The sequence below is a fragment of the Armigeres subalbatus genome, chromosome 3 (assembly GCF_024139115.2).
Source record: "Armigeres subalbatus isolate Guangzhou_Male chromosome 3, GZ_Asu_2, whole genome shotgun sequence".
NCBI lineage: Eukaryota > Metazoa > Arthropoda > Insecta > Diptera > Culicidae > Armigeres > Armigeres subalbatus.
The window spans coordinates 340,648,831-340,672,695 of record NC_085141.1 but is presented as its reverse complement, the minus strand read 5'-3'; the positions used below and the strand labels follow the sequence as shown (position 1 = coordinate 340,672,695).

Genomic DNA, 23,865 nt, shown 5'->3' with positions numbered 1-23,865 from the left:
TTCCTGAAAATTCCTCCTAAGTTCCTCCGGGAATTCCACCAGCAGTTCCTCAAAGAGTTCCTGCAGGATTTTCTCCGAGAATTATTCCGGTAGTTCTATCGGCAGATATTACGGGGGTTCCTCTTCCGGGAATTTCTCCAGAATTTCCTCCGGGAATTCATTCAAGCTTTCTTCATGGAATTCATTTAGGCTTCTTCAGGAATTTATATAGAAAATCCTCCAGAAGCTCCACCGAGAATTTTTTCGGGAGCTCCTGAAGGTAATTTCCGGAGGTCCTCTGATGATGTTGATGATCCAGCTCAGATTTGTGTATAAGATGAATTATCTAAGATTTTTTTCGAGCATTCTTCTGGTAGTTTCACTGGCAGTTCCTTCGGGGGTTCAATTGAAAATTCTCCCGGGAGTTTTTTCAGAAATTCCTCCGGAAGTTATTTCAAGAATGCCTCCGGAAGTTCTACCAGTAGCCTTCTGGAAATCACGCAGGCTTTTTTCAGGAAATCATTTAGTCCTTCTTCAGAAATTCAGCTGGAAATTCCTCCCAAAGTTCTTCCAATAGTTTCTCTGGGAGTCCCTCTAGGAATTCTGCTAGGAGTTCCTCCTGAAATTCCTCCGGTAGCTCTTACGAGAGCTCTTTCGGCAGTTACTACGAGAATTCCTCCGGAAGATCCACCGGCAGTTTCTATGAGCATTCCTCCAGTAGTTTCTGCGGCAGTTTCCCCGAGTGTTCCTCTAAGAAGGAACTCCTGGAGTAATTTCCGAGGAGCTCCTGGAGAAATTTCTTTAGGAATTTCCGAAGAAATTATCAGAGGATTTTTCGGAATAACTTCCGGTGGAACTTCTGGAGGAATTTCTTAAAGAACTACAGAAAGAATTTCTAGAGTATCTCTCGTAAGAGCTCTTGGATGAACTCCCAAATGAACTTCCGTAAGAATTCCAGGAGGAACTCCTGGAAGAGTTCTCAAAACATCTTCCAGAGAAATTCTCCGAGGAACTTCTGGAGGATTTTGTAGATAAATTATCTTCAAAAAGCCTGAATGAATTCCCGGAGGAGCTACTGCTGGAACACCCGAAGAAATTTTCAGAGAAACAGTCGTTGGAATACCCGGAGTTGAATTTCTAGAGGAACTTCCGAAATCCCATTTCCCGTAAAATTCTTGCCATATATCCTCCTGGATTTCCCTGTGAAGTTCTTGGAGGGATTCCCAGAGGAACTCTTAGAAAAACTCCTGGAGGAGGTCCCACAAGCACTTCCGGAAGAATTCTCACAAGGAAGTCCTGAACTTATTCTTGGAGAAGTTCATGAAGGAATTTCTGGATAAATATCTGAAGGAATTCCCGGAAAAATACCAGGAGAAATTATTGCAGAAATTCCCAGATGAAATGCTGAAGAAATTACCGGATGAATTCCCGAAGATAGTTCTGAAGAAATACTTGGAAGAACTCTTGAAAAATATCTTGGAGAAACTTTCAAATTAATATCGAAATTAAATTCTGGAGTGAATTTCTAGTGAAGTCCGGAAAGCATTCCAGGACAATTCCGTGGCAAAATTTCGGGAGAAATTTCTGGAGAAGTACCTGAAGCAATTCCCGGGAAAATACCTGGAAAAATTTCCGAGGAAATATATGGACGAATTCCTGGATAAATTTCTGAAGAAATTTTTAGATGAATTCTTGAAGGATATTCTGATGTAATAGCGGAAAGAATTTCAGAATGAAATCCTAGAGGATTTCGCTATTAAATTTATGGAGGTATTACCGGAAAAACTCCTGAAAGTTATCCTGGAGGAATTAAAGGAAGAGCTCCTGAAGGAATGCCCGGAGAATTTCCGAAGGAATTTCTTATAGATTTACAAGTGAAATTGTGGAGCGAAATCGGAGGATTTCCGTCATAAATTTTTGAAAAAACTTCTAGCGGAATTTTGAAAGGAAATTCCGTTTGTATTCTTGAAGGAACTCTCGAATGTATTCCTGAAGGAAATGCCGGAGGTTTTTTTTCTGGAAGAATAGCCAAAGAAATGTCTAGAAGGAAAAATCGGAGAAGAAAAAAAATATTCAAGGAATTTCCTCATGAATTTCCTAAAAAACAAATTTAGTGAGGTGTTTCTAGATAAGGAGAAATTACAATTACATGAGAAAGATTTTTGAACGATTTTCAGAGGAATTTGTGGATTACTTTCCGGAGGAATTTAGAAGTTCCCCGGGGAGCTTCTAGAACGATTTCAAGGAGAATTCTTGAGCCCGAAACTTTTCGAGTTGTTTTGCCCCAACCTGCCCATTCAGGCTACGCCCTTGTATCATTCCCATCATTGGTTTGTGAAATTATGAAGTTTGAGGTGTCACATGACCTATTTTGAATTAATTTAGAAAATGGCCATTCCGTTGGTCCCCGGATTGTGACCGATATGGCCGGATTGCATCCGAGTGGGTCATGAACCCTAAAAATATCATTCCCAGCATTGCTTGGAAAATCATGAAGTTTGAGGTGTCGCACGACCTATTTTGAATCAATGTTCAAAATGGCCATTTCGATGGTTTCCGGATTGTGACCGATGTGGCCGGATTGAATCCGAGTGGACCAGGAACCCCAAAAATATCATTCTCATCATTGCTTTGTAAAATCATGAAGTTTGAGGTGTCGCACGACCTATTTTGAATCAATTTAGAAAATGGCCATTCCGTTGGTCCCCGGATTGGGACCGATGTGGCCGGTTTGAATTCGAGTGGGCCAGGAACCCTAAAAATATCATTCTCATTATTGCTTTGTAAAATCATGAAGTTTGAGGTGTCGCACGACCTATTTTTAATCAATTTAGATAATGGCCATTCCGTAGGTCCTCCGGATTGTGACCGGAATGGATCCGAGTGGGCCAGGAACCCTAAAAATATTATTCTCATCATTGCTTTGTGAAATCATGAAGTTTGAGGTGTCGCACGACCTATTTTGAATCAATGTTGAAAATGGCCATTCCGTTGGTCCCCGGATTGTGACCGATGTAGCCGGATTGAATCCGAGTGGGTCAGAAACCCTAAAAATATCATTCCCGTCATTGCTTTGTGAAATCATGAAGTTTGAGGTGTCGCACGACTTATTTTGAATCAATTTAGAAAATGGCCATTCCGTTGGTCCCCGGATTGTGATCGATGTAGCCGGATTGAATCCGAGTAGGCCAGGAACCCTAAAAATATTATTCTCATTATTGCTTTGTAAAATCATGAAGTTTGAGGTGTCGCACGACCTATTTTGAATCAATGTTGAAAATGGCCATTCCGTTGGTCCCCGGATTGTGACCGTTGTGGCCGGATTGTATCCGAGTGGGCAGGAACCCTAAAAATATCATTCCCATCATTGCTTTGTAAAATCATGAAGTTTGAGGTGTCGCACGACCTATTTTGAATCAATTTAGAAAATGGCTATTCCGTAGGTCCCCGGATTGTAACCGATGTGGCCAGATTGAGTCCGAGTGGGCCAGGAACCCCAAAAATATCATTCGCATCATTGCTTTTTGAAATCATGAAGTTTGAGGTGTCGCACGACCTGTTTTGACTTAAAATTGTAAATGGCCACTTATTCCGGGGACAACTGACCCCAACGGAATCTGGAATAATTCTGGAACCGTGCTGTGGATAGCCTCGAAACTAGTATAAATCAAAAATTGGGATCCATCCGGATGGAATGCAACTTGTTGCGAAATAATCGGTCAAGAAATGCAATTTTAACAGCAGTTTAGATTTTTGAAAGCCCTTAAAAACAGACGTTGGGGACGGAAAGGTTAAAATTGCAGACGATTTCGTTCGCAAGGGAGCGCTCGTTGATTGAGATTTATGAGTGATTTTACCAACACTGCTTCCCACTGAAAACTCATTGTTTTGAGTAGTCCCGCTTTTGACGAAAATTGAGTAAAATTTCTGTGAAAACCCAGGTAACCAGTAAGCATTATATAAAGCATTTAAGTGGCATTATATGCGCCTTTACTGCAATACATTAAATGCCTATAAGCCCTGTAGTCGCCTTTAATGCTATTATAATGCAGGTTTTGTCCCAATATATGGCTGCTTAAATGCTCAATCCTACTTTATCGATAAAGTAGAAATTTCGCTGAGTAGCTTTTATTCAGCATCCGAAATGCTGAATAAATGCTTAATTTTAAAAACAAGAAAAAGGTTTTTTATTGGATTTTTTTTTCTAATTCTCTTACATAGTTTTTTTTTCATTTTATATCGTTATTGTTATATTTTCATATTTGAAATGGAACTTTTTTACTTTCTTCGAGCGGGATTCGAACTCGCGCTCTTGCCACCCGACGCTGTAGTTGTCATCGCCCTTACCAGCTGGGCCATAAGAGAGAGATGGTAGTGGGAATAATTTTGCCCAACATAAATATTACGCCCCTCATACCCAGTTGCAATGGAACAGCTACAGTAGTGCTGCTTTAATGCGTCCATCGAAAATAGTGCAGAGGGATAATAAAATGTAGCCAAACTATGTAATTAGTGATAGGGTTAGGTTAACCACAAGTACTCCTGTCAATGGTCGGAATGGAAAAAACATTCTGCACGTACCGATTTCTTTTCTCAAATGTAAGTTCATTGGACAAATAGTCCCCACTTTATGATTCCATATTGGAAAACGTTTGACGTATGAACACTACAGGCCTTAAAGTGGCACTAATGTAGCTGTTCCATTGCACTTAACGAAAAACAACATTGTGCATTCAAAATGCTATTATAAGGCTATGCCTCACATGATTGCTTTGAGAATGCTTATTTAGAACAGCCAGGTTTTCGAAATGCTTATTTACAGCAAGGAGCATATGCAATGCCAGTATAATGCTACTATAGTGCTTACTTTAATGCTTATTGGTTACCTGGGAAGAAAAGAGAGGGCAAAACAATTTGACTTAGTTACTGAGTACTGAGTAGGTGAAAGTTAGCGTGTATGGCATCATTTGTGTCCAAGCCAAGTGTCGACTTCGAGTCTTAGAACATCGACTGATGGAGGGTTTACTGTAGCTCGTGGAAGAAATGAGTGAAATCCTACTAGCTCGATGCAACTGCTGGGATATTTGGTTCATGCATGTATATATTATTTGGGGGCCCTCCTTAGCCGTGCGGTAAGACGTGCAGCTACAAAGCAAGACCATGCTGAGGGTGGCTGGGTTCGATTCCCGGTGCCGGTCTAGGCAATTTTCGGATTGGAAATTGTCTCGACTTCCCTGGGCATAAAAGTATCATCGTGCTAGCCTCATGATATACGAATGCAAAAATGGTAACCTGGCTAAGAAACCTTGCAGTTAAAAACTGTGGAAGTGCTTAATGAACACTAAGCTGCGAGGCGGCTCTGTCCCAGTGTGGGGATATAATGCCAAGAAGAAGAAAATATATCATTGATAGAAGATGTGTTGAGTAAGACGTTTGTTTTTCTGTGACAGGAAGTTAGAGGTGTTTATAGGCAGCCCCGAAGGAGATGCTGTTCTTCGGTATTGGGATGGTTTAGGATCATTAGGCCGACTGTCGTTTGGCCGAAAGGGTCATTTGGCCGAACGCCATCTGGCCGAATGCTGTTTGGCCGAATAGTTGAAATTCTCTGAATGAAGAAGGAAGAAGGAAGAAGAAAGAAGGAATAAGGAAGAAGGAAGAAGGAAGAAGGAAGAAAGAAGAAGGAAGAAGGAAGAAGGAAGAACGAAGAAGGAGGAAGGAAAAAGGAAGGAGGAAGGAAAAAGGAAGAAGGAAGATGGGAGAATGAAGAAGGAAGAAGGAAGAAGGAAGAAAGAAGAATGGAGAAGGAAGAAGTCAAAAGGAAGAAGGGGGGAAGAAGAAAGAATTAGAAAGAAGAAAGAAAGGGGAATGAAGAAGGAAGAATGAAAAAGGAAAGAAAAAGAAAAAAAAGAAAGAAGGAAAAAGAAAAATTGAAGAAGAAAGCAAGCAGAAGGATAAGGGAGAAGGAGAATTGAGAAGGAGAAGGGAGAAGGAGAAGGGAGAAGGGGAAGGAAAAGGGAGAAGGGAAAGAGAGAAGGAGGAAGAAGAAGGAAGAAGGAGAAGAAAGAAGAAGGAAGAAGTTCTCTGTTCACTTTTCTCTTCCCACTTTTCCCATTTCACTTCTCACTTCTTACTCACTTACTCACTTTTCATTTCTCACTCTTCGCTACTCGTAATTTGAGGTCAATTTTTTATTAACTATTCGGCCAAACGGCATTCGGCCAAATGACCCGTTCGGCCAAACGGCATTCGGCCAAATGGCCTGACACCGCGGATAATGTATTTCCTACTTCCAAATGAAAACAAATCAAAAACAGCAAACTTCGATACAAATAATAATTTGTATTTAACATCCATGCTCCGTCAGTTTTCAATAATAACCTCCATTCCAAATCAAAACAAATTTGATTCCAACTTGCAGAGACTTTCATTGAACACATCCAAATTCCTTCACTCATTGACTGTTTCCGTCTGCACATAATCAGCCAGACTGCGGCCGGTGGTCTCCGTCCGGCAGGAAATCAGCTGTTCCGAGACCACGGCTCGACCGACCGTTCACCATGACAGTCCACTCAAAAATTCACTCACGCGAACGGAGGTGCCCTTTCGCGTGAAAGTTTCATGTTCTCATCACTATTGCATCGAACAGCGCCGCACCTGCAACCATAGGCCCACGAGTATAAATGCCAAGTCGCATTGGTCGGGGAACTTCGTTTTATCCCAGTTACTGTGAAGAATAGTGGTGCTCGGTTTGCGTAAGTTTGGTAACGGATCAAAATGCTGCCCAAACTTGAATGGTTGTTAGCAGTGGTTCTAATGATGTGCAAATTAGGTCCCAGCCGTGGTGATGATTTTCCATCGTTAATTTCCGCGAATGCATCGATTGGTTTGTTCTGGATTTTGTGTGATGGTTTTGCTTAAATTGCGATACAATTATGATTGGTTACAGCGGTGATTTTGGATCGTGAATATCTGGATAACCAGTACGACGAAATTTTGGAAGGGACCAAGAAGTTATTCGAGAGAATTTTGCGAGACAATTTCAGAAATGGTGGTATGATAATAAAGTACTTCTCCTGGACCAGTATCAATTTGAAAAGAGGTTAATCTGCGTAGTTTGTTTGAATTTCTGTAATTTTGCTAAATGAGCTTATTCCAAATTTGTGACAGATTTCACCGCAGTTCTTTCCATCTCAAATTGCGATAATACTTGGGATGTGTATAAAAATGCTGCCAAGGAGAACTTGGTCATCATGAGTATAACAGATTCGGATTGTCTGCGATTGCCTTTGAACAACGCAATCATGGTAAGCTCTATAATGTAATTTCCCGGTAGTTTATGAAATATGCAGTTGCTTCCATACGCGTTACGCAATCTTAGATTCCAAAATCAATTCCATCAACGGGGACTTTTGAAGAATTGCCTCAGGTAATTATGGACATGAAAGCAATGAAGGCCATTGATTGGACCTCAGGCATTCTACTGTACGATGACAGTTTTGGTGAGTGTTAAAAATGTAATCCATACACATTACTCCGAGTTTCCTTTTACTATCATCCCAAGATCGTGATATTATCGCACGAAGTATCGTCGCCCTCTCCAAGGAATCTGAAGACGTCAAACCACTGTCATTGTCGCTGTTTCGTATTGAAGCGCACACTCACATGTGGGAAAAACGCAAAGCCATTCGCAAAGTTCTGCTGAACATATCGACCAAACACATCGGTAATGGCCCTTTTCTGTTCAGAGCCCATCACTCTCGAATCATCCATTTCACTCAATTTAGGCAAAAACTTCATCGCCATCATCACCACGCAAACCATGGAGTTGGTCATGGAGATCGCCAAGGAACTGCGCATGGTCAATCCCCTGGCCCAGTGGCTCTATGTCATATCGGACACAACGGCCGAGCGGAACAACATTTCCGCAGCTCATTCAATCATCTCCGAAGGGGACAACATTGCCTTTGTGTACAACCTTCGACGGAACGCCCAATCCTGCGAGTCGCACATATTGTGCTATGTGGAGAATCTAATCATGTCATTGGTGCACGGTTTGTCCAAATTGATCCGTGAGGAGAAAGCCGTCTACGGGCAGATTGCCGACGAGGAATGGGAAGTGATCCGGATGACCAAGGCCGAACGCAAGGATGAGATACTGAAGATTATGAGAGTATTATGAAAGTGGTTGCCCGTGGCATAGATGTGAAACCTGATAGACTGCTTGTTTTTTTGTAGGCTGACATGATCGGGAAAGACACCTGTAACGAATGCACGATGTGGAAGGTGGAAGCCGGTGAAACCTGGGGATATACCTACCAATCGGCTGCAGATGAGCTCATGTCTGGAGTGGTGAGCACCCACAAGCGACAGGTTTCTCTGTTGGATGTGGGCTACTGGACCCCACAGGATGGGTTCATCATGCAGGATTTCATGTTTCCGCATGTGGTGGATGGCTTCCGAGGAATACACTTGAATTTCTACAGTTACCATGTAAGTGAAGCTTTAGCTTTTAAAAGACTTTTACGATACCGGTATCAGGCATAATGGCTTACTAGGGATTCCACTGCACATCACTGATCACCAGGGTTTGGATTTCTCACTCACTCACCTGTCAACAGATTTCCCCCCAACTACTTTATTCGGAGAAATTACAGTGCGATAAACTCCGACACAAGCGATGGTGCGAAAAATTGTTATCCATCTTCACTGGACCTCTTCATGTTTTCAAAAAGTATCAAAAATTAAACTGGTCAGTTCAGAATCACAATTCTTATGCTAAAATAAGCCTCCTGAATAAAATTTCGATTTAGTGGTTTTGGGCTATTTTCAATTTTGAAAAAAAAACTAACAAAAGATATAAACGCCAAAAACCATCACAACAACCTATTTATGGAAGCTTTTGGTGAGCTCTACAAGTCTTGTGAACATTGCAATTCGTTCTGTTTACGTTTTGATCATGATAAAGAGATTTTCGAACTTTTAAGTGCGTAAAAACACTGTTTCCCCTAAAAGTCGTTGTTCTACAAAATTCTTGAATTTATGACAAATAATTGCTAATTTATTATACTATTATTCCTCTTTTTTCGCTGGACGTTTGATTAATATAATTGCCAATGTGCGATTTGCCATTAATTTCTTAAAAAATTAGAAGCTGAACATTCGTCATAATTTTGAACGTTAGGATTTCTTCAAACATTATTCAATTATACCTCGTCACTTGAGAAATTTTGTACAATATTCTGAATGATTGGTGTTTTTTTTTTTTTTTTTTGATATTTCGGTTTATGGGCTTTAGTTTCTTTTCTACTAGGGTGGGTGTACCAATTGCCGCCATACATAAGAACAACTATTTTTTGAAAATTAAGTAAAAGACATGTGGGAGAACTTTATTCATCAAGCGAAAGGTTTTACTTCCTGCTCCTTAGAACAGCTGTGAAATCCAAATAAAATTTGTGTAATCCTCAAAATTGATTAATCCGTAATAGGAACGCATGCACCAGTTGTGGCACTATTCCTAATTTTAGTTACTTATTTGGCAAATCTCATTGTTTTCTTATGGGATTGGTCAAATTGGGACCACTAGTGCTTCAACTGCTGCAAAGGACGTCAAAAATTAAGCAAAATCAATTTTTAAAATTATGCTTTGCTTGTTTTGGAGGAGATCAAAAGTTTTATCGTATCATATGAATATGCTATATCGATATGAACTTGGTTTGCGGTGATTTAATTAGCCGTTTGGCTTATAAAGCACTAGTGCGTCAACTGGTGATATATTTTTTTCCTTGTGGGGTACATTTTCCACTGCGACCAGTTGATTGATCTATTGTGGCAGGCCCCGTTTTAATGTTTGTGCCTTGTCAGTGTGTCATATCACTATGAATTTGAGTGACTGCCACTTGCTGATTGTAGGCATTTTCCCAATAACATATATAACATATCTTATGAAATGTATTGCCTTACTGGGAGAAGTCATCCATACATCTGACGGTTGTATTAGTCCTTTACCGAAAAATGTGCGCCTTTTTTGGAAAAGTGCCTCACAGGTACACAATAAATGTACCGAATCTTCCGTGTCCCTTTCACAGAAACGACAGGTATCATCTTGAACTTTACATAGTTGTTTCAAATAATATTTACTCGGACAGTGTCCTATTAAACCACAGAAGGTATTTTAATCTTTTTTAGATAGACTGAGCAGTTTTTGAGTAACAGTTTTGTTGGGTGATATAAACCTTTTAGATTGTCTTGCTGTTATTGTTTTTTTCAGATTTCATCAATCACATTTTTTTCCCAGATTTTTAGTTCCATTTTGAGGGTACATTTTGAGGCCCCACAAAATGGTTCTGGTCCTAGGAAAGGTTTTGATGATCCAAGTCTTGCTAAACAATCTACTTTTTCGTTACCTTCAATTCCACAGTGCCCAGGTACCCAAAATAGACTTACTGAACTATTTTTAGTCACCTGTTGTAGTAATTGAATGCATCCCCAAACTAGTTTAGAAGTACATGTAAAAGAATTAAATGTTTCTAGGGCAGCTTGACTGTCACAAAATATACATATGTTTGCATTTCTATAGTTACGCTGTAAACAGACAGAGGCACATTCAATAATCGCTTGTATTTCTGCCTGAAATACAGTCGGATATCTACCCATAGATATTGATATGGTAACTCCAGGGCCTGTGACACCAGCTCCAACCCTGTCATTCATTTTGGAGCCATCTGTAAAAAAGATTACTGAACCTGGTCGAACAGTGGGCCCCCCAGATTCCCACTCGCACGACTTGGGAAAGTCACATTAAAGAGTCGTTCAAAATTATATCTCCTCTCAATCCAGTCTTCATGAGTGACTAAAAGATTGATTTTAAAATCTTTCAAAATATGTACTAAGATGACCCCTAAGATCTCCATTAAACAGTGTTTTTGTTCTTGTCAATCTTAGTGCGTTTTTCTCAGTTTCTAGTTGTACAAATAAATGTAAGGGTAGGAGATTCAACATCGCATCTAGTTCTTTAGTAGGCTAGGCGTACTACGTATAGCCCCTGAAACAGAAATTGTAGCCAATCTTTGGAGCTTTTCCAACTTCTTTTGAATGAATTTAGTTTTAGTTTTTGGCCACCAAATTAATGATGCATATGTTATTCTGGGTCTTACTATAGCCGTATATATCCAGTGGATCATGTTTGGCTTAAGTCCCCATTTATTACCAAAGGTTTTCTTACTTATCCATAAGGCGTTTGTGGCCTTACTCAATATTTGATCTAAGTGTGCGTTCCAGTTTAGTTTGCTATCAAGAGTAACTCCCAGATATTGAACCTTTAAACACAGCAAAATTTTTGTGTCTTCTATGAAAATATCAGGTATGTTATATTTCCTTTTTTGTGTAAAAGGAATAATGGCAGTTTTATGAGGATTTACGGATAACCCCTCGTTTTTACACCATGCAAGAGTTAAATTCAAAGCGTACACACTTAACTCATTCCACAGTATTCGGTAAATTTTACCGAAATCTCAACAGCAGAACTGTTCGGTAATTATTTTACAGATTTTTTGAAATTTTCTCCATAGTTCAACTGTCAAAATCATCGAAAATCAGTAAAATTATTTACCGAACAATTCTGCTGTTGAGATTTCGGTAAAAGTTTACCGAGTTCGGCAATTTATTTTAAGTGTGTATTGCATCCTATCTCTAATCACTTGTTCGAATTTACCACGTACTATAATTACTATATCATCTGCAAATCCTATTATTTCGAATCCAAGCGCTTCAAGGTTTGATAGTAGTTCGTCCACTAGTAATGACCATAATAGAGGTGAAAGCACACCCCCTTGTGGTCAACCTTTTACTGTTCCAACCGTAATTGATGAATTACCATGGCTACAAGTTATTTTCCGTTTTTCTAACATTCCAAAAGCCCAATTAACTATAGACTCATTAAAGTTACGTTTGATCATCGCATTTTTCATTGAAGTATGAGAGGCATTGTCAAATGCTCCTTCAATATCAAGAAATGCAGCCAACAAAATCTCTTTGGCATCAACAGTTTTCCCAATTTTTGTTACCAGTGTATGAAGTGCTGTTATTGTCGATTTTCCATGCTGATACGCAAATTGGTACTTATTCAATGGAATCGAAACTAGATATTTTGATTTAATGTAGTCGTCAATTATTTTTTCCATCACTTTCAACATGAATGACGAAAGACTAATAGGTCTAAAAGACTCTTTTTATCCTTTTTATTGGCTTTAGGAATAAATACAACACGAGTTTGACGCCAGCTTTTGGGGTATAGTTCATCCTAAAGCTGGCTTGAAACATTTCAGTTAAACAGGGAATCAATATTTCCTTGCTTTGTTGAATCATTATTGAACGGATTTCATCTGTACCTGGTGATTTATAAGGTTCGAATGAATGTACAGCCCATTCTACCTTTGCTTGAGTAAACATACGACCTTCTAGATCTTGCATATCTGCCGTGGCCATTTGCTGTGCAGTGCCTTCCGCAATTTCATCAGCTTTCACAAATATTCTTGACCTGGTCTTTTCTTGCCCAGTATGAATACTCATGGTAGTCGTTTCTGCACTCAAAACGGATAGAGAACCTGGGAAGTGTACTTGCATCATTAAATTCAAAGTTTCTGTTGCGTTAGAAGTAAGTTAAACATCCATTATTATTTTTGAGGGTACCAAGACCAATTACAATGATCTTTCGATAAAACTTTCTGTAACCTAGCTGCTACTGGAGTAGTTGCAATATTTTCTCAGGTGTGCCTCCAGTTTTTGCGTTTTGATTTTCGTAACTCTGTATTATACGAAGTAAGACCTTTTTTGTAGTCATCCCACTGTAAAGTACGCTTAGCTCGATTGGACATTTTGCGAGCTTGTTTCCTTAGATGTTCTAGTCTGATATTCCACCAAGGGACATCTCTATCCGTTGATCGTTCTTTAATTGGGTAGCTGTTATTGAAGGCATGAATTATTCTATTTGTAACTTGATTAGCTGTATTTTCAAGATCCTCCTCCTCCCAGTTTGTTTTCCTAGGATCTCTAAAAGTCTCTTTAATGATATCATTTATTTTATATTCGAATAGTATATGCTTATGATCAGATAACGATATTTCATCGGAAACGTGCCAATTCTGTATTTTTTGTGAGATTGTATTACTACAAATCGTTAAATCCAATACTTCTTGTCTTATAGAATTCATGAATGTAAAATTATCACCTTGATTACAAATATCGTCGTTATGTGAAGTTAGATACTCTAATAAACACTCACCTCTTGCGTTGATATCAGTGCTGTTCCAAACAGTGTGATGCGCGTTTGCATCACAGCCAATAATAAATGATTTATTCCTCGTTTTGCAGAAAGTCACGAATGATGAAACTCCATGGGGAGGGACATTGTCTGCGTCCCCTGGAAAATATGCAGACGCTATGTAAATCTCCGTTTTTCCACGTGTGGTGTGAATTTCCACAGCTGCTGCTACAATGTCTCGTTTAACAAACTCTGAAATGGGAATTATGTTAACATTCCCATTAATAAGAATGGCAGACCTTGGGAACTGCTCTGTATTATCGTATATCAACTTACACGATTTAGTGTCTATACCCAATACTTTTCCATTCCCCGTCCACGGCTCCTGGATAAAAGCAATATCCAGTTGACTTTGTATAAACCTTCTGCAAAGTACAGCGCTTGCACCCTTTGCATTATGGAGATTTATTTAGATGAATTTGAAGCTGTTTTTTCTATTGAATGTGATTATTGTGTTATTGCTTTTTGGGTACTTTTCCTTGTTCCCCAAAGAAAGTTTTCCAGTCCTTCACCAACCGGTTAATGCCTGCCGAAGTTTCAATATGTCTGTATCCACGTTGTGAAAGAGCTTGCACAGTACTTTGGACATCACTTGGTCCTGGGACCTGTCCTGCCCATAATGTCGTCTCCAGTTGTATCACAGGTCCTTTCCTTACTGTTAAGCTCTTTAACGTGATGCTGAGTCCTTCCAGTATTATGGACTGGTGCTATAGCCACGACTGGTACATCTAGCCTAGTCATATTTGTGGCTTTAAAATTCTCGCTTAACTTTTCAAAAGGACTTAAGCAACATTTTCCATGACATAATTTGAACTGAAATCAAAAGTTTTCATATTGGTCTGTTGATTATTATTATTATTTATTCAGACTAAGGCCGAAGTGGCCTGTGCGGTATATAAAAGTCTTCTCCATTCGGCTCGGTCCATGGCTACACGTCGCCAACCACGCAGTCTACGGAGGGTCCGCAAGTCATCTTCCATCTGATCGATCCACCTTGCCCGCTGCGCACCTCGCCTTCTTGTGCCCGTCGGATCGTTATCGAGAACCATTTTTACCGGGTTACTGTTCGACATTCTGGCTACGTGCCCGGCCCACCGCAGTCGTCCGATTTTCGCGGTGTGAAGGACGGATGGTTATCCCAGCAGCTGATGCAACTCGTGGTTCATTCGCCTCCTCCACGTACCGTCCGCCATCTGCACCCCACCATAGATGGTACGCAGCACTTTCCTTTCGAAAACTCCAAGTGCGCGTTGGTCCTCCACGAGCATCGTCCAAGTTTCGTGTCCGTAGAGGACTATCGGTCTAATGAGCGTTTTGTAGATTGTCAGTTTGGTACGGCGGCGAACTCTATTCGATCGGAGCGTCTTGCGGAGTCCAAAGTATGAACGATTTCCAGCCACTATGCGTCTCCGAATTTCTCTGCTGGTATCATTTTCGGCAGTCACCAGTGAGCCCAAGTACGTTTATGTCCTTACACATATCAGACTGTGGCACGTGGCCCTTACCTGAACGGTTCAACTTCTCGAAGAACTTTCGTGCGTCATTAGCACGGTACAGTTGCTCCGTCTATTCACGGTCTCGATCTTCCTGCTGACGCTTTTTCCTCCGGAAAATCGAGTTTGATCTGTTCCGCGCCCATCTGTTCACCCATGCTGTATTTTCTCCTCAACTAACTGCTCACACTCGCCGTCATACCAGTCGTTTCTCTGATCCGGGGCCGCCGTGCCAAGTGCAGCGGTTGCAGTGCTACCAATGGCGGATCGAATATCTCTCCAGCCATCTTCAAGAGACGCTGCGCCTAGCTGCTCTTCCGTTGGGAGTGCCACTTCCAGCTGCTGCGCGTATCTTTAGGCTAGTCTACCGTCTTGTAGCCGCCCAATGTTGAGCCGCGGCGTCCGACTTCGATGCGTGTTGTACACCGTCGAGAGTTTTGAGCGTAGGCATACTGCAACGAGGTAGTGGTCGGATTCAATATTCGTACTGCGGTAAGTGCGGACGTTCGTGATGTCGGAGAAGAATTTACCGTCGATTAGAACGTGGTCGATTTGGTTTTCCGTTTCTTGCTAATACGGATGCGGCTCACGAATTTAGTCAGGCGACGAAGTGCCCAATTGTACTCAATGACACTGCGTCCGCCCTATGGAGGCCTCAGATTAATCATTTTGTATTTAATTTGCTACTGTGTCCGCCCTCATAGAGGCAGGCGAGCGTTCAACCCACTTCTCACACCTCAGATCAACATAGAGACTGTGAAGGAAGTATCGAATATCAGGGCGCCAAGGAGCGTCACTGTAGACCCTCCCAATCAGCCAGGATTGGGAGAATCAATGGGTTGCTTCCAGGACCACGCAGCTACGGAAGGTCAAAGGATCAACAGCATCGTGGAGCGACCTGCCCTGTCTCAAAGACCAGCAAGTCATCTCTCGCCTTCACACAGGACACAACCGATTTTCACATAGTTTCGACGGATCGATAGATCTTTCGGATCGTTTATGAAATCTGCGAAATAGAAAACTCAGCAGAACATGTGATTAGTCGATTTTCCAATGTTTGACATTCCTGGATCCAGCTACGGGATATTGACGAACATACAGCAAGCCTATCAGCTCTCATCTACTTCCTCAAAGATGGAGGGCTGTACAACTATATCTAGATTCAGCGTCAGCCTCCGGACACTCCCTCCCAGGTGTCCCACCCACGGAGGTATGCGGAGATCTCTGGTAATTCCAGGGTTGTAAATGCCTCCTCCAGGAGTGGCACCCCAACCCGGGTCGTAAGTCATCTGCTCCTAAACCATCATATCAATAAGGTTAGCTGGAGAGGTTCTCCTCACATATTGATACCAACCGACCTCCTATGTAGCAGGAAGACGTTTTTTTTACGGAAATTCTTCGCTCTGAAAAGTGTTCATCTTGGTTTCCATTTATGATCGATTTTGAAGATTGATGTTAAGAAAAAAAAATGCTTGTATTTTTGCAGGTTTCTACAAAAGCAATGCAAAACCTTTAAAAATATTAGAGAAAGAGCGTATTCCTTAGTCATAAACCGTTGATAAATTATGTGATAGTTGAAGCGTGTCGCGTGAACAATTGAGAGAGATGGGGGTATGACGAATGTACTCGGTTCTTACAATTTTTTGAAATTTGCATGAGCAGTTGTCCACGCTGGGGGATGGGAGTATCCAAAACTTATCAAGAGTTGTCGACGTGGCATATGGACACCCCCTGTTGAGATAAAAAATAGTCGATTTCCAAGAAACGTGCATTCTTTTCGGGGCCCTCCTTAGCCGTGCGGTAAGACGCGCGGCTACAAAGCAAGACCATGGTGAGGGTGGCTGGGTTCGATTCCCGGTGCCGGTCTAGGCAATTTTCGGATTGGAAATTGTCTCGCCTTCCCTGGGCATAAAAGTATCATCGTGCTAGCCTCATGATGTACGAATGCAAAAATGGTAACCTGGCTTAGAAACCTCGCAGTTAATAACTGTGGAAGTGCTTAATGAACACTAAGCTGCGAGGCGGCTCTATCCCAGTGTGGGGATGTAATGCCAATAAGAAGAAGAAGAAGAAGCATTCTTTTGGATAGATAATTTAACCCTTCCAGGTCCAAATTTTTGTAAGCAGTATTACACAGTAAACTGACAAATGACAAATCAAGTTGAAATATACTTTTTTGGGATGTGCTGGATCATCCAAACTATCCTTCAGTCCAGAACTTGCCATCTACAGTTATCATGCTAGCTTTTTTTCGTCACTCACAGCTTGGATATGTATTCAACCATATGTATAACGTATTCCTGAAGATCAAGAGACTTGATAAGATGGTTTTGGGATATCCTGGGTCATCCAAACCGACCTTGAGTCCAGAACATGTGATCTCTTAGGAGGTGTAAAGGTATAACCAGCATTCATACTTTTCGTTTCGATGAGACGAAATCAAGCGATTTTCGGGTCGGAGGAGAATCTTTTTTCGGAGTTTGTAGTGAAAAACATCTTTCTCCCATCCCTCTTTTCTCTAGAGCGAATCTAGAAGATAAGTGAAAATCGTGCCCACCTACGTAACTGCCCTCATTGGGTCACAACCGAAATCGGCTTCAGGTTGACCACCTTAAGGTGAACGAAAGAAAACTCACTTGGAAGTGTTCGGCATGAGTTCCAGACGCTTCAATATGCTCAATTCTGTAAATGTCCTCATTAGGTCTCCAGCGAAGCCGGATACAGGTTGGCCACCTGATGATGTCCAAACTCTTCTGGAAGTATGTTGCATGAGTTACAATCGCTTCTGAGAAAAATCACAAATTTTGCGCAGTCGAACGACATCAATATGCTCCATTACGTAACCTTCCTTATTGGGTCCCCACCGAAACCGGTATACCACCTGAAGGTGACTCACTTGAAAGTACTCGGCATGAGTTCTAATCGCTTATTCGTGAAAAGTCACGAATTTTAAGCCATCGAACGGCACAAATACCTATGTTCAAATTCCTAAATGTCCTCATAGGATGCCCACCGGAACCGGCTCGGACCAAACTCACTTGGAAGTACTTGGCATGAGCTCTTTTCGCTTTTGAGAGTGAATTCAAGACATTTAGGCCTTCGTACGGCACCAATATGTCCATTTTTGGAAGTGCCCGCTTATGGTCCCTACCGAAACCGATATTTCCGGAATCAACATCTTGGTCCTAGAAATCTCAAATATAACATATGCTTGTACTTAGATTCGCCATTCATATATTTTACATGAACAAAATCATTTTTTAGTAAGTTCTTGGAAAATTTTGTCTGCTGGTATCGTAAAGGTTAAGCTGTCGCAGATGTCGTGGTTCCTGAGTCACAGTACAAAAATGGTATTCCTACATCACATCTATTCAATTAGGGCTTGGATTTGGAATCTGAACCTGTAAATGAACCAGGACTTTAATTGTAAATTCTATTGCAAGCAATATGCTGCAATCGGAAAAAAGAGTTGCAAAATCGTCTTTTAAATTCGTGCCAAATCCAAGTGTTTGATTTGTTCAGTAATAATTTTGATTTGTTGAAAAGCAATAAAGAAATATAACGAAAATATCCGGGATTTTCCCAGATGTGTAACATTTTTTATCCCGAATCCCGGGACACGAAAAAGTGCCGGGAAATAGACTCTCTGGTTCCTACAATACACAAGAAACCAGACTGCATCTCGGGTTTTAGCTCATGTTCAATAAATCCATCAATTCTTCTTCTTCTTCTTGGCCTTGCATCGCCCACTGGGGCATTGCCGTCTCGCAGCTTATTGTTCTCTAAGCACTTAGCATAGCATAGTATAGCATATGTGATTGTAAAAAATGTAGGTGGCTATACAGGGGTTAGACAAAAAGGTTGAGATAGGTAAAATTATGTCGAAATTCAAATCATCATAACTTTGCGTACAATAATCGAACGGACGGACGGACCGGACGCTTTTCTAGTATACTGTCCCCCTGCAAAACCTAATATTGGTCTTTGGCCACCGCAGATGTTCCGGGTTTTCCGAAGGTATGTTCAAGATGCATTTTTTCCACTGCTTGTCATTTTATGTGACGTTTACTTTCATCATGTTTTATGCTCTCTCCAAAAACTAGAACTAATATGCCGGCCAATGGTGGCTGTAGATCGAGAATCCATCAAAACCACTCAGAGATATGACCATTTCCGTAAAAACGGTTCCGGGAACATGACGAAATGATAACAGATCGAAATAATGCAAATATGTGTATCTATCTTCATGGCTTTGCGAGACGATGATTACAGAAACATTTCAAGAATTATAGTGTCCACTGCCACCCTTATAGCAGGCTCCAAGGGCCTTCCAGGAGGGGCCGGTTTTGCCACCGTCTGGAACTATGCATATATGGATGTCAAAATTCATGTTTTCCCAAGACTATGAATATAGGATCTTTATTAAAGATACATTATGGTGACTAGACTCTCTGGCCAATTTGTAACAGGTTCCGGGTGTTTTGGGAAAGTGACATTTGTTCAGGGTGTATGGCCAATCCCGTATATCCTCGGAAAACCCGGAACATCTCCGGTGGCCAAGGGTCAATCTGAGGTTTTGCATGGAGACAGTATATTAGAAGAGTTTCCGCGTCCGCGTCGCGGGAAGGAAAATTTGTGTTAGTGGGTAAGATGAATAATATGGAGCTCTATTCGACAATATAGAGCGTTTGTCAATAACAGTATATGCTGAAAAATATTAAAATATACCTATTCATCAATTTACTTACAAACCGTCCAAAGGAGGACAAAGTAACCTGGATTTTACAAATGTTTCGCAATATATACAAAACACGTTCAACCACACACTTATTCACCGAACATTAAAATCAGAACCAAAAACTCGAATTTTACGAATGTTCTAAATCATACCTGAAACACGTCCGACCACGCACCAATTGTTTACTCACTCGGCCGTGCAAACTCTCTGCTTACTGAGCAGAAACACGACAAAACAGACACTGACGGCCGCGTAATTTAGAACACAGTATTTCGGCGAATTGCGCGATCGTTCTGCTGTCAGAAACAAGAGCCAACACGCACTGAACTCTTATTGTTCTCTAAGCACTTTTACAGTTATTAACTGCCATTTTTGTATTTGTATATGAAGCGGTTAACACGACGATACTTTCATGTCGAGAGAATTTCCAACCCGAAAATCTTCTAGACCGGACCGGGAATCGAACCCAGCTACATTCGGCTAGCTTTGTAGCCGTGCATCTTACCGCACGGCTAAGGAAGGCCTCACAATCATACTATCAATAAAAAGCTCACATCTGTTTTCATAAAAGTTTATTAAAAATTCTCATTTCCACTCCGATCAGAATCCCCCATGGCAGTTTGTGGCCTACAACGAAAGTGGGCACCTCTCGTTGTCGCATGGTGTGGTAATGGACATTCTCAACGAGCTATCGAGGAAACTAAATTTCACCTACACCATCTTAATTGCCCAGACCAACTTGGAATATGTGGGTAACATAACTGATGACGCTAACAACACGGTAAGTCTGGACTGTATATTGCGCTAGAACTCATTTTAATTAAGGAAATTGACAGGTCTTTAAAGATGCACACGCCATGACAACTGACATACCGTCTGAGATTTTACGATCGCTCATGGATAACAAGGTTGAATGTAAAATTCTTTACCGTGATGAAAAATGTATACAATTTCTCCACTTTTTTAGATTCTTCTGGCAGCAGTTGGTGCGACAGTTAGCCCGAAACAGAAGAAATTTGTAAACTTCACAACTCCTATCAGCATTCAGACGTACAGTTTTATTGTATCCAGGCCCAAGTATGATTTGCTAAATATTGGTCTGATTGTTTCATAAATTTATAAATTGTTGTTTCACAGGGAGTTGAGCCGCATTTTCTTGTTCCTATCGCCATTTAACTTTGATGTAAGTTTGATCGCATTCCTCCCTCATTGTGCTTCATTTAATTTTGTTCAATTGGGCTTCCAGACGTGGTTATGTATAGCAGCCACTGTTTTCCTTATGGCACCCTGTCTGTATGTCATCAACAGAGTCAGTCCATTCTATGACCATCACCAGAGATCCAGTACAATTGGGCTGAGAAAACTGAACAATTGCTTTTGGTATATCTACGGAGCATTGCTACAACAAGGTAAATGTACAACACCAAGTTATTTGAACTATGGAAGATAAAGGTATCCCATTAATAAACTTAATATTCTAATACAGGTGGATTGTATCTGCCCTATGCCGATAGCGGCCGTATCATCATCGGAACCTGGTGGCTAGGTAAGAAATCATCATTTCCCGCGAACACTATGCTTTCAACATTTTCCCCAACTCCAGTCGTGCTCGTCATCGTCACCACCTATTGCGGAAACCTGGTCGCCTTCCTGACCTTCCCGAAGATCGCCATTCCGATAACCACCATCAACCAGCTGATCCGCAACGAGCAAGGCGTCTCGTGGAGTATCCGTCGGGGAACGTTACTGGAGCAGTTCTTACAGGAAACGGACGACCCGAAGTACGTCAAGCTGCACAAGCAAGCCAAGTACGTCTCGGAAGAATCAACCAAAATGGTAGATACTATTCGTTCCGGACATCATGTCCACATTGATTGGAGAACCAACTTGAAGTATCTGATGAAGAAAGAGTTCCTGAAGAGTGACCGCTGTGACTTTGCGCTAAGCCTGGACGAGTTTTTGGACGAACAGATTGCGCTGGCCATGCCGAAGAACAGTCCCTACCTGGAGGTAATCAATGCGGAAATCACCAAAATGCACCAGTTCGGGTTTATTCATCGGTGGCTGGGAAGCTACATGCCAAGCGAGGACAAGTGCTCCAATGCCAGGAAGAGTACCGAGGTGGAGAACCACACGGTGAACAACGACGACATGGCCGGGTCCTACTACGTGCTGCTGATTGGGTTTTCGATGGGGCTGTTTATGTTTCTGGTGGAGTATGCTTGGCGGTGGTACACGAAGTCCAAGGAACAGTCGTTGCAACCGTATACTGAATGAAGGCCCGTTGTGAAAAAAGAAAAGGAAAACGAGAGGGTTTTTAGCGATGTGATGAAAAAGTATTTGAAATTGATTGCACTCTTGATATTGATAGTGATGTTTTGCAAAACGTTTGTAGTTTCGATGCTCGGGAAATAATAAACTTATTTCACAACGCACGTCAAGCACAAATATCAATAATGTCAGTTAATGACTGTATAGGATGTTGGCCACTTTGAACCAGTTTCGTAAAGTTGGGTGAAAGCAGACAAAATATAATCCATTAGACCCCGCTGCTAGTCAGTCAAATGAGCGTGCTTCAAATACCAACGTCAGAAGCGAGTCTCGGAGGAAGTAAACCAAAATAGCAAACTTGATATGAAAAATCTAGGCAGAAGGGGACTCTGTCACCTGTTGAGCAACGAAGGCATAACGTCATAAGAGACGCAAAGTGTTGCGTTTAGTTAGCCGGTTTCTCAAGTTTATCATCGGGGGGAGATTTCCCACCCGGTGAGTGTCGTTAGACAAATGACATAATGGGAGAAAATTATCTGAGGAAATCGTTAGATAAATAATGCAATATACAACGGATCAGCTGATTTTGACTACTCACACGACTTGAATTTCGAAATTAGTGCAGTCATGAATCGTAGCGAAGATGAACTTCTAGAATTGTCTTGAGTTATTGAATAATCGCCATGAGTCAGCACAAATCTATTTAAAATATTCAGCAATACACAATACACAATGTACAAAACATAAGAGTGCAATTGATTTTATATGATGTGCGGATTCACCCAATTTTATAAATTTTCCAGGCTTGTTAAATACCAATGCGGCAAACAAATCTCACATTGCTTCAGATTAGATATGTGCAGTCAGTACAAACATTTAGAATTTAGAAATGGTAAAGATAACATTTATAATCTGACACAGTTTCGTAACGCTAGCAGTTAAATTTGAAATAAAATTCAATCTTGTATCATATGTAACAAATAACAAAATTGAGTATCTTTTGCCATCTTACACATTTTCATTTTAATTCGACACAATACAATGAAAATGCAATTAAAATCTCGCACTCAAGCAATTGCTTATCATTTCACTGTTTGGAAGCTGATAAGTTTAAAAAATGGAACTGTAGAATCAAACAATTGCACATTTAGAATCTTTAAAAAAGGCATTAGAAGTATTTTGGAAACATAAACGAGTCTATGCAATATAAAAATAGAAGAATAAAAACCTTGGTGTTTGAAAAAGGAAAAAAAAAAGAAGTAAAAGATAAAACCTCATACAACAAACTCAAGGACATTCGCATTTTTCCCCCGAACCAAGAAGATATTTCGCTGTCATGCATAATAAATGGATAAAACGAGTCAAGTAGGAAAACAAACGCTTTTCAGTGTCACTTTGACCGTTTCGATGGTCGTAGATCTGCACTGTCGCGGCGATGAGCACGCTGACGGAAACATGATTGGCTGATGGCCATCACCAATAAACAAAGAATTATTATTATTGTTTGAAAAAGACGAGCGATCAGCTAATAATGCATTACTGTGAAGCGAATGCCAAGAAAGCGCCGCCGCCGAGATCTATTGTGTCTAACAGGACTATTTATAGAATCAGAATAGTACAGTCACCGGGAGCACTTAGGTCTTAGAACCACGGGATCTTGATCATTCAAGAAATTTCACCAACCGTTACATGTTTGACGAAGCTTAAGCATATCATAATGTGGCGAAAACCGAAATATAAATCACTTGTACAAATGAATTCGGATGTTTGAAATTTGAACGATGACCCGCCGTACCGATAAATAGAGTTTACAGCACGCGGTATTTTTTTTTAACTTGAGAGCATCTTTGTATCGAGCAGCGTTGGGAAAATAATGCTTTTTTCAGTTTAGAATTGTTTTGATGTGATGGCAAATAGTGAGTAATGACTGTGAAACGTGTGACAAAAGAAAAAACTTATTTTCAAAATCCTTGCGTATCTGCAGAAGGTAAGGGGATGACGCCTCTAGAGGGTATTTCCTCATATTTATCGTGGCTTACATGCACGTAACAAAACTGAGTGCTCAG

The 23,865-nt window shown here is 40.9% G+C and overlaps 2 protein-coding genes across 9 annotated transcripts in view; one reads left to right on the top strand and one right to left on the bottom strand.

Annotated features, from left to right (window-relative positions):
- Nucleotides 1-23,865, bottom strand: part of LOC134225839 (serine/threonine-protein kinase meng-po) — a 62,493-nt gene that overhangs the window by 13,242 nt on the left and 25,386 nt on the right. The gene's annotated exons all lie outside the window — the stretch shown is intronic.
- On the top strand, nt 6,470-23,031 carry LOC134221768 (ionotropic receptor 93a). Of its 2 annotated transcripts, XM_062700955.1 has the most exons (14): nt 6,470-6,862; nt 6,926-7,078; nt 7,147-7,283; nt 7,358-7,478; nt 7,541-7,702; nt 7,764-8,149; nt 8,215-8,469; nt 20,133-20,309; nt 20,365-20,436; nt 20,496-20,605; nt 20,666-20,711; nt 20,775-20,937; nt 21,015-21,074; nt 21,132-23,031. In XM_062700955.1, exons 1-14 carry the CDS (start codon nt 6,754-6,756, stop codon nt 21,803-21,805), a joined length of 2,625 nt encoding a protein of 874 aa, XP_062556939.1. In that variant the 5' UTR covers nt 6,470-6,753; the 3' UTR covers nt 21,806-23,031. The 2 variants fall into 2 exon arrangements, with proteins under 2 accessions (XP_062556939.1, XP_062556938.1); XM_062700954.1 differs by having other exon boundaries at nt 21,015-23,031.

Excerpts from the sequence above, each read along its gene's own strand:
- LOC134221768 (XM_062700954.1), top strand. The coding sequence starts at position 6,754 with ATGCTGCCCAAACTTGAATGGTTGTTAGCAGTGGTTCTAATGATGTGC. Across the intron at positions 7,079-7,146 it reads CAGTATCAATTTGAAAAGAG|ATTTCACCGCAGTTCTTTCC; the intron begins GTTAATCTGCGT and ends AATTTGTGACAG. Across the intron at positions 20,310-20,364 it reads CTGATGACGCTAACAACACG|GTCTTTAAAGATGCACACGC; the intron begins GTAAGTCTGGAC and ends GGAAATTGACAG.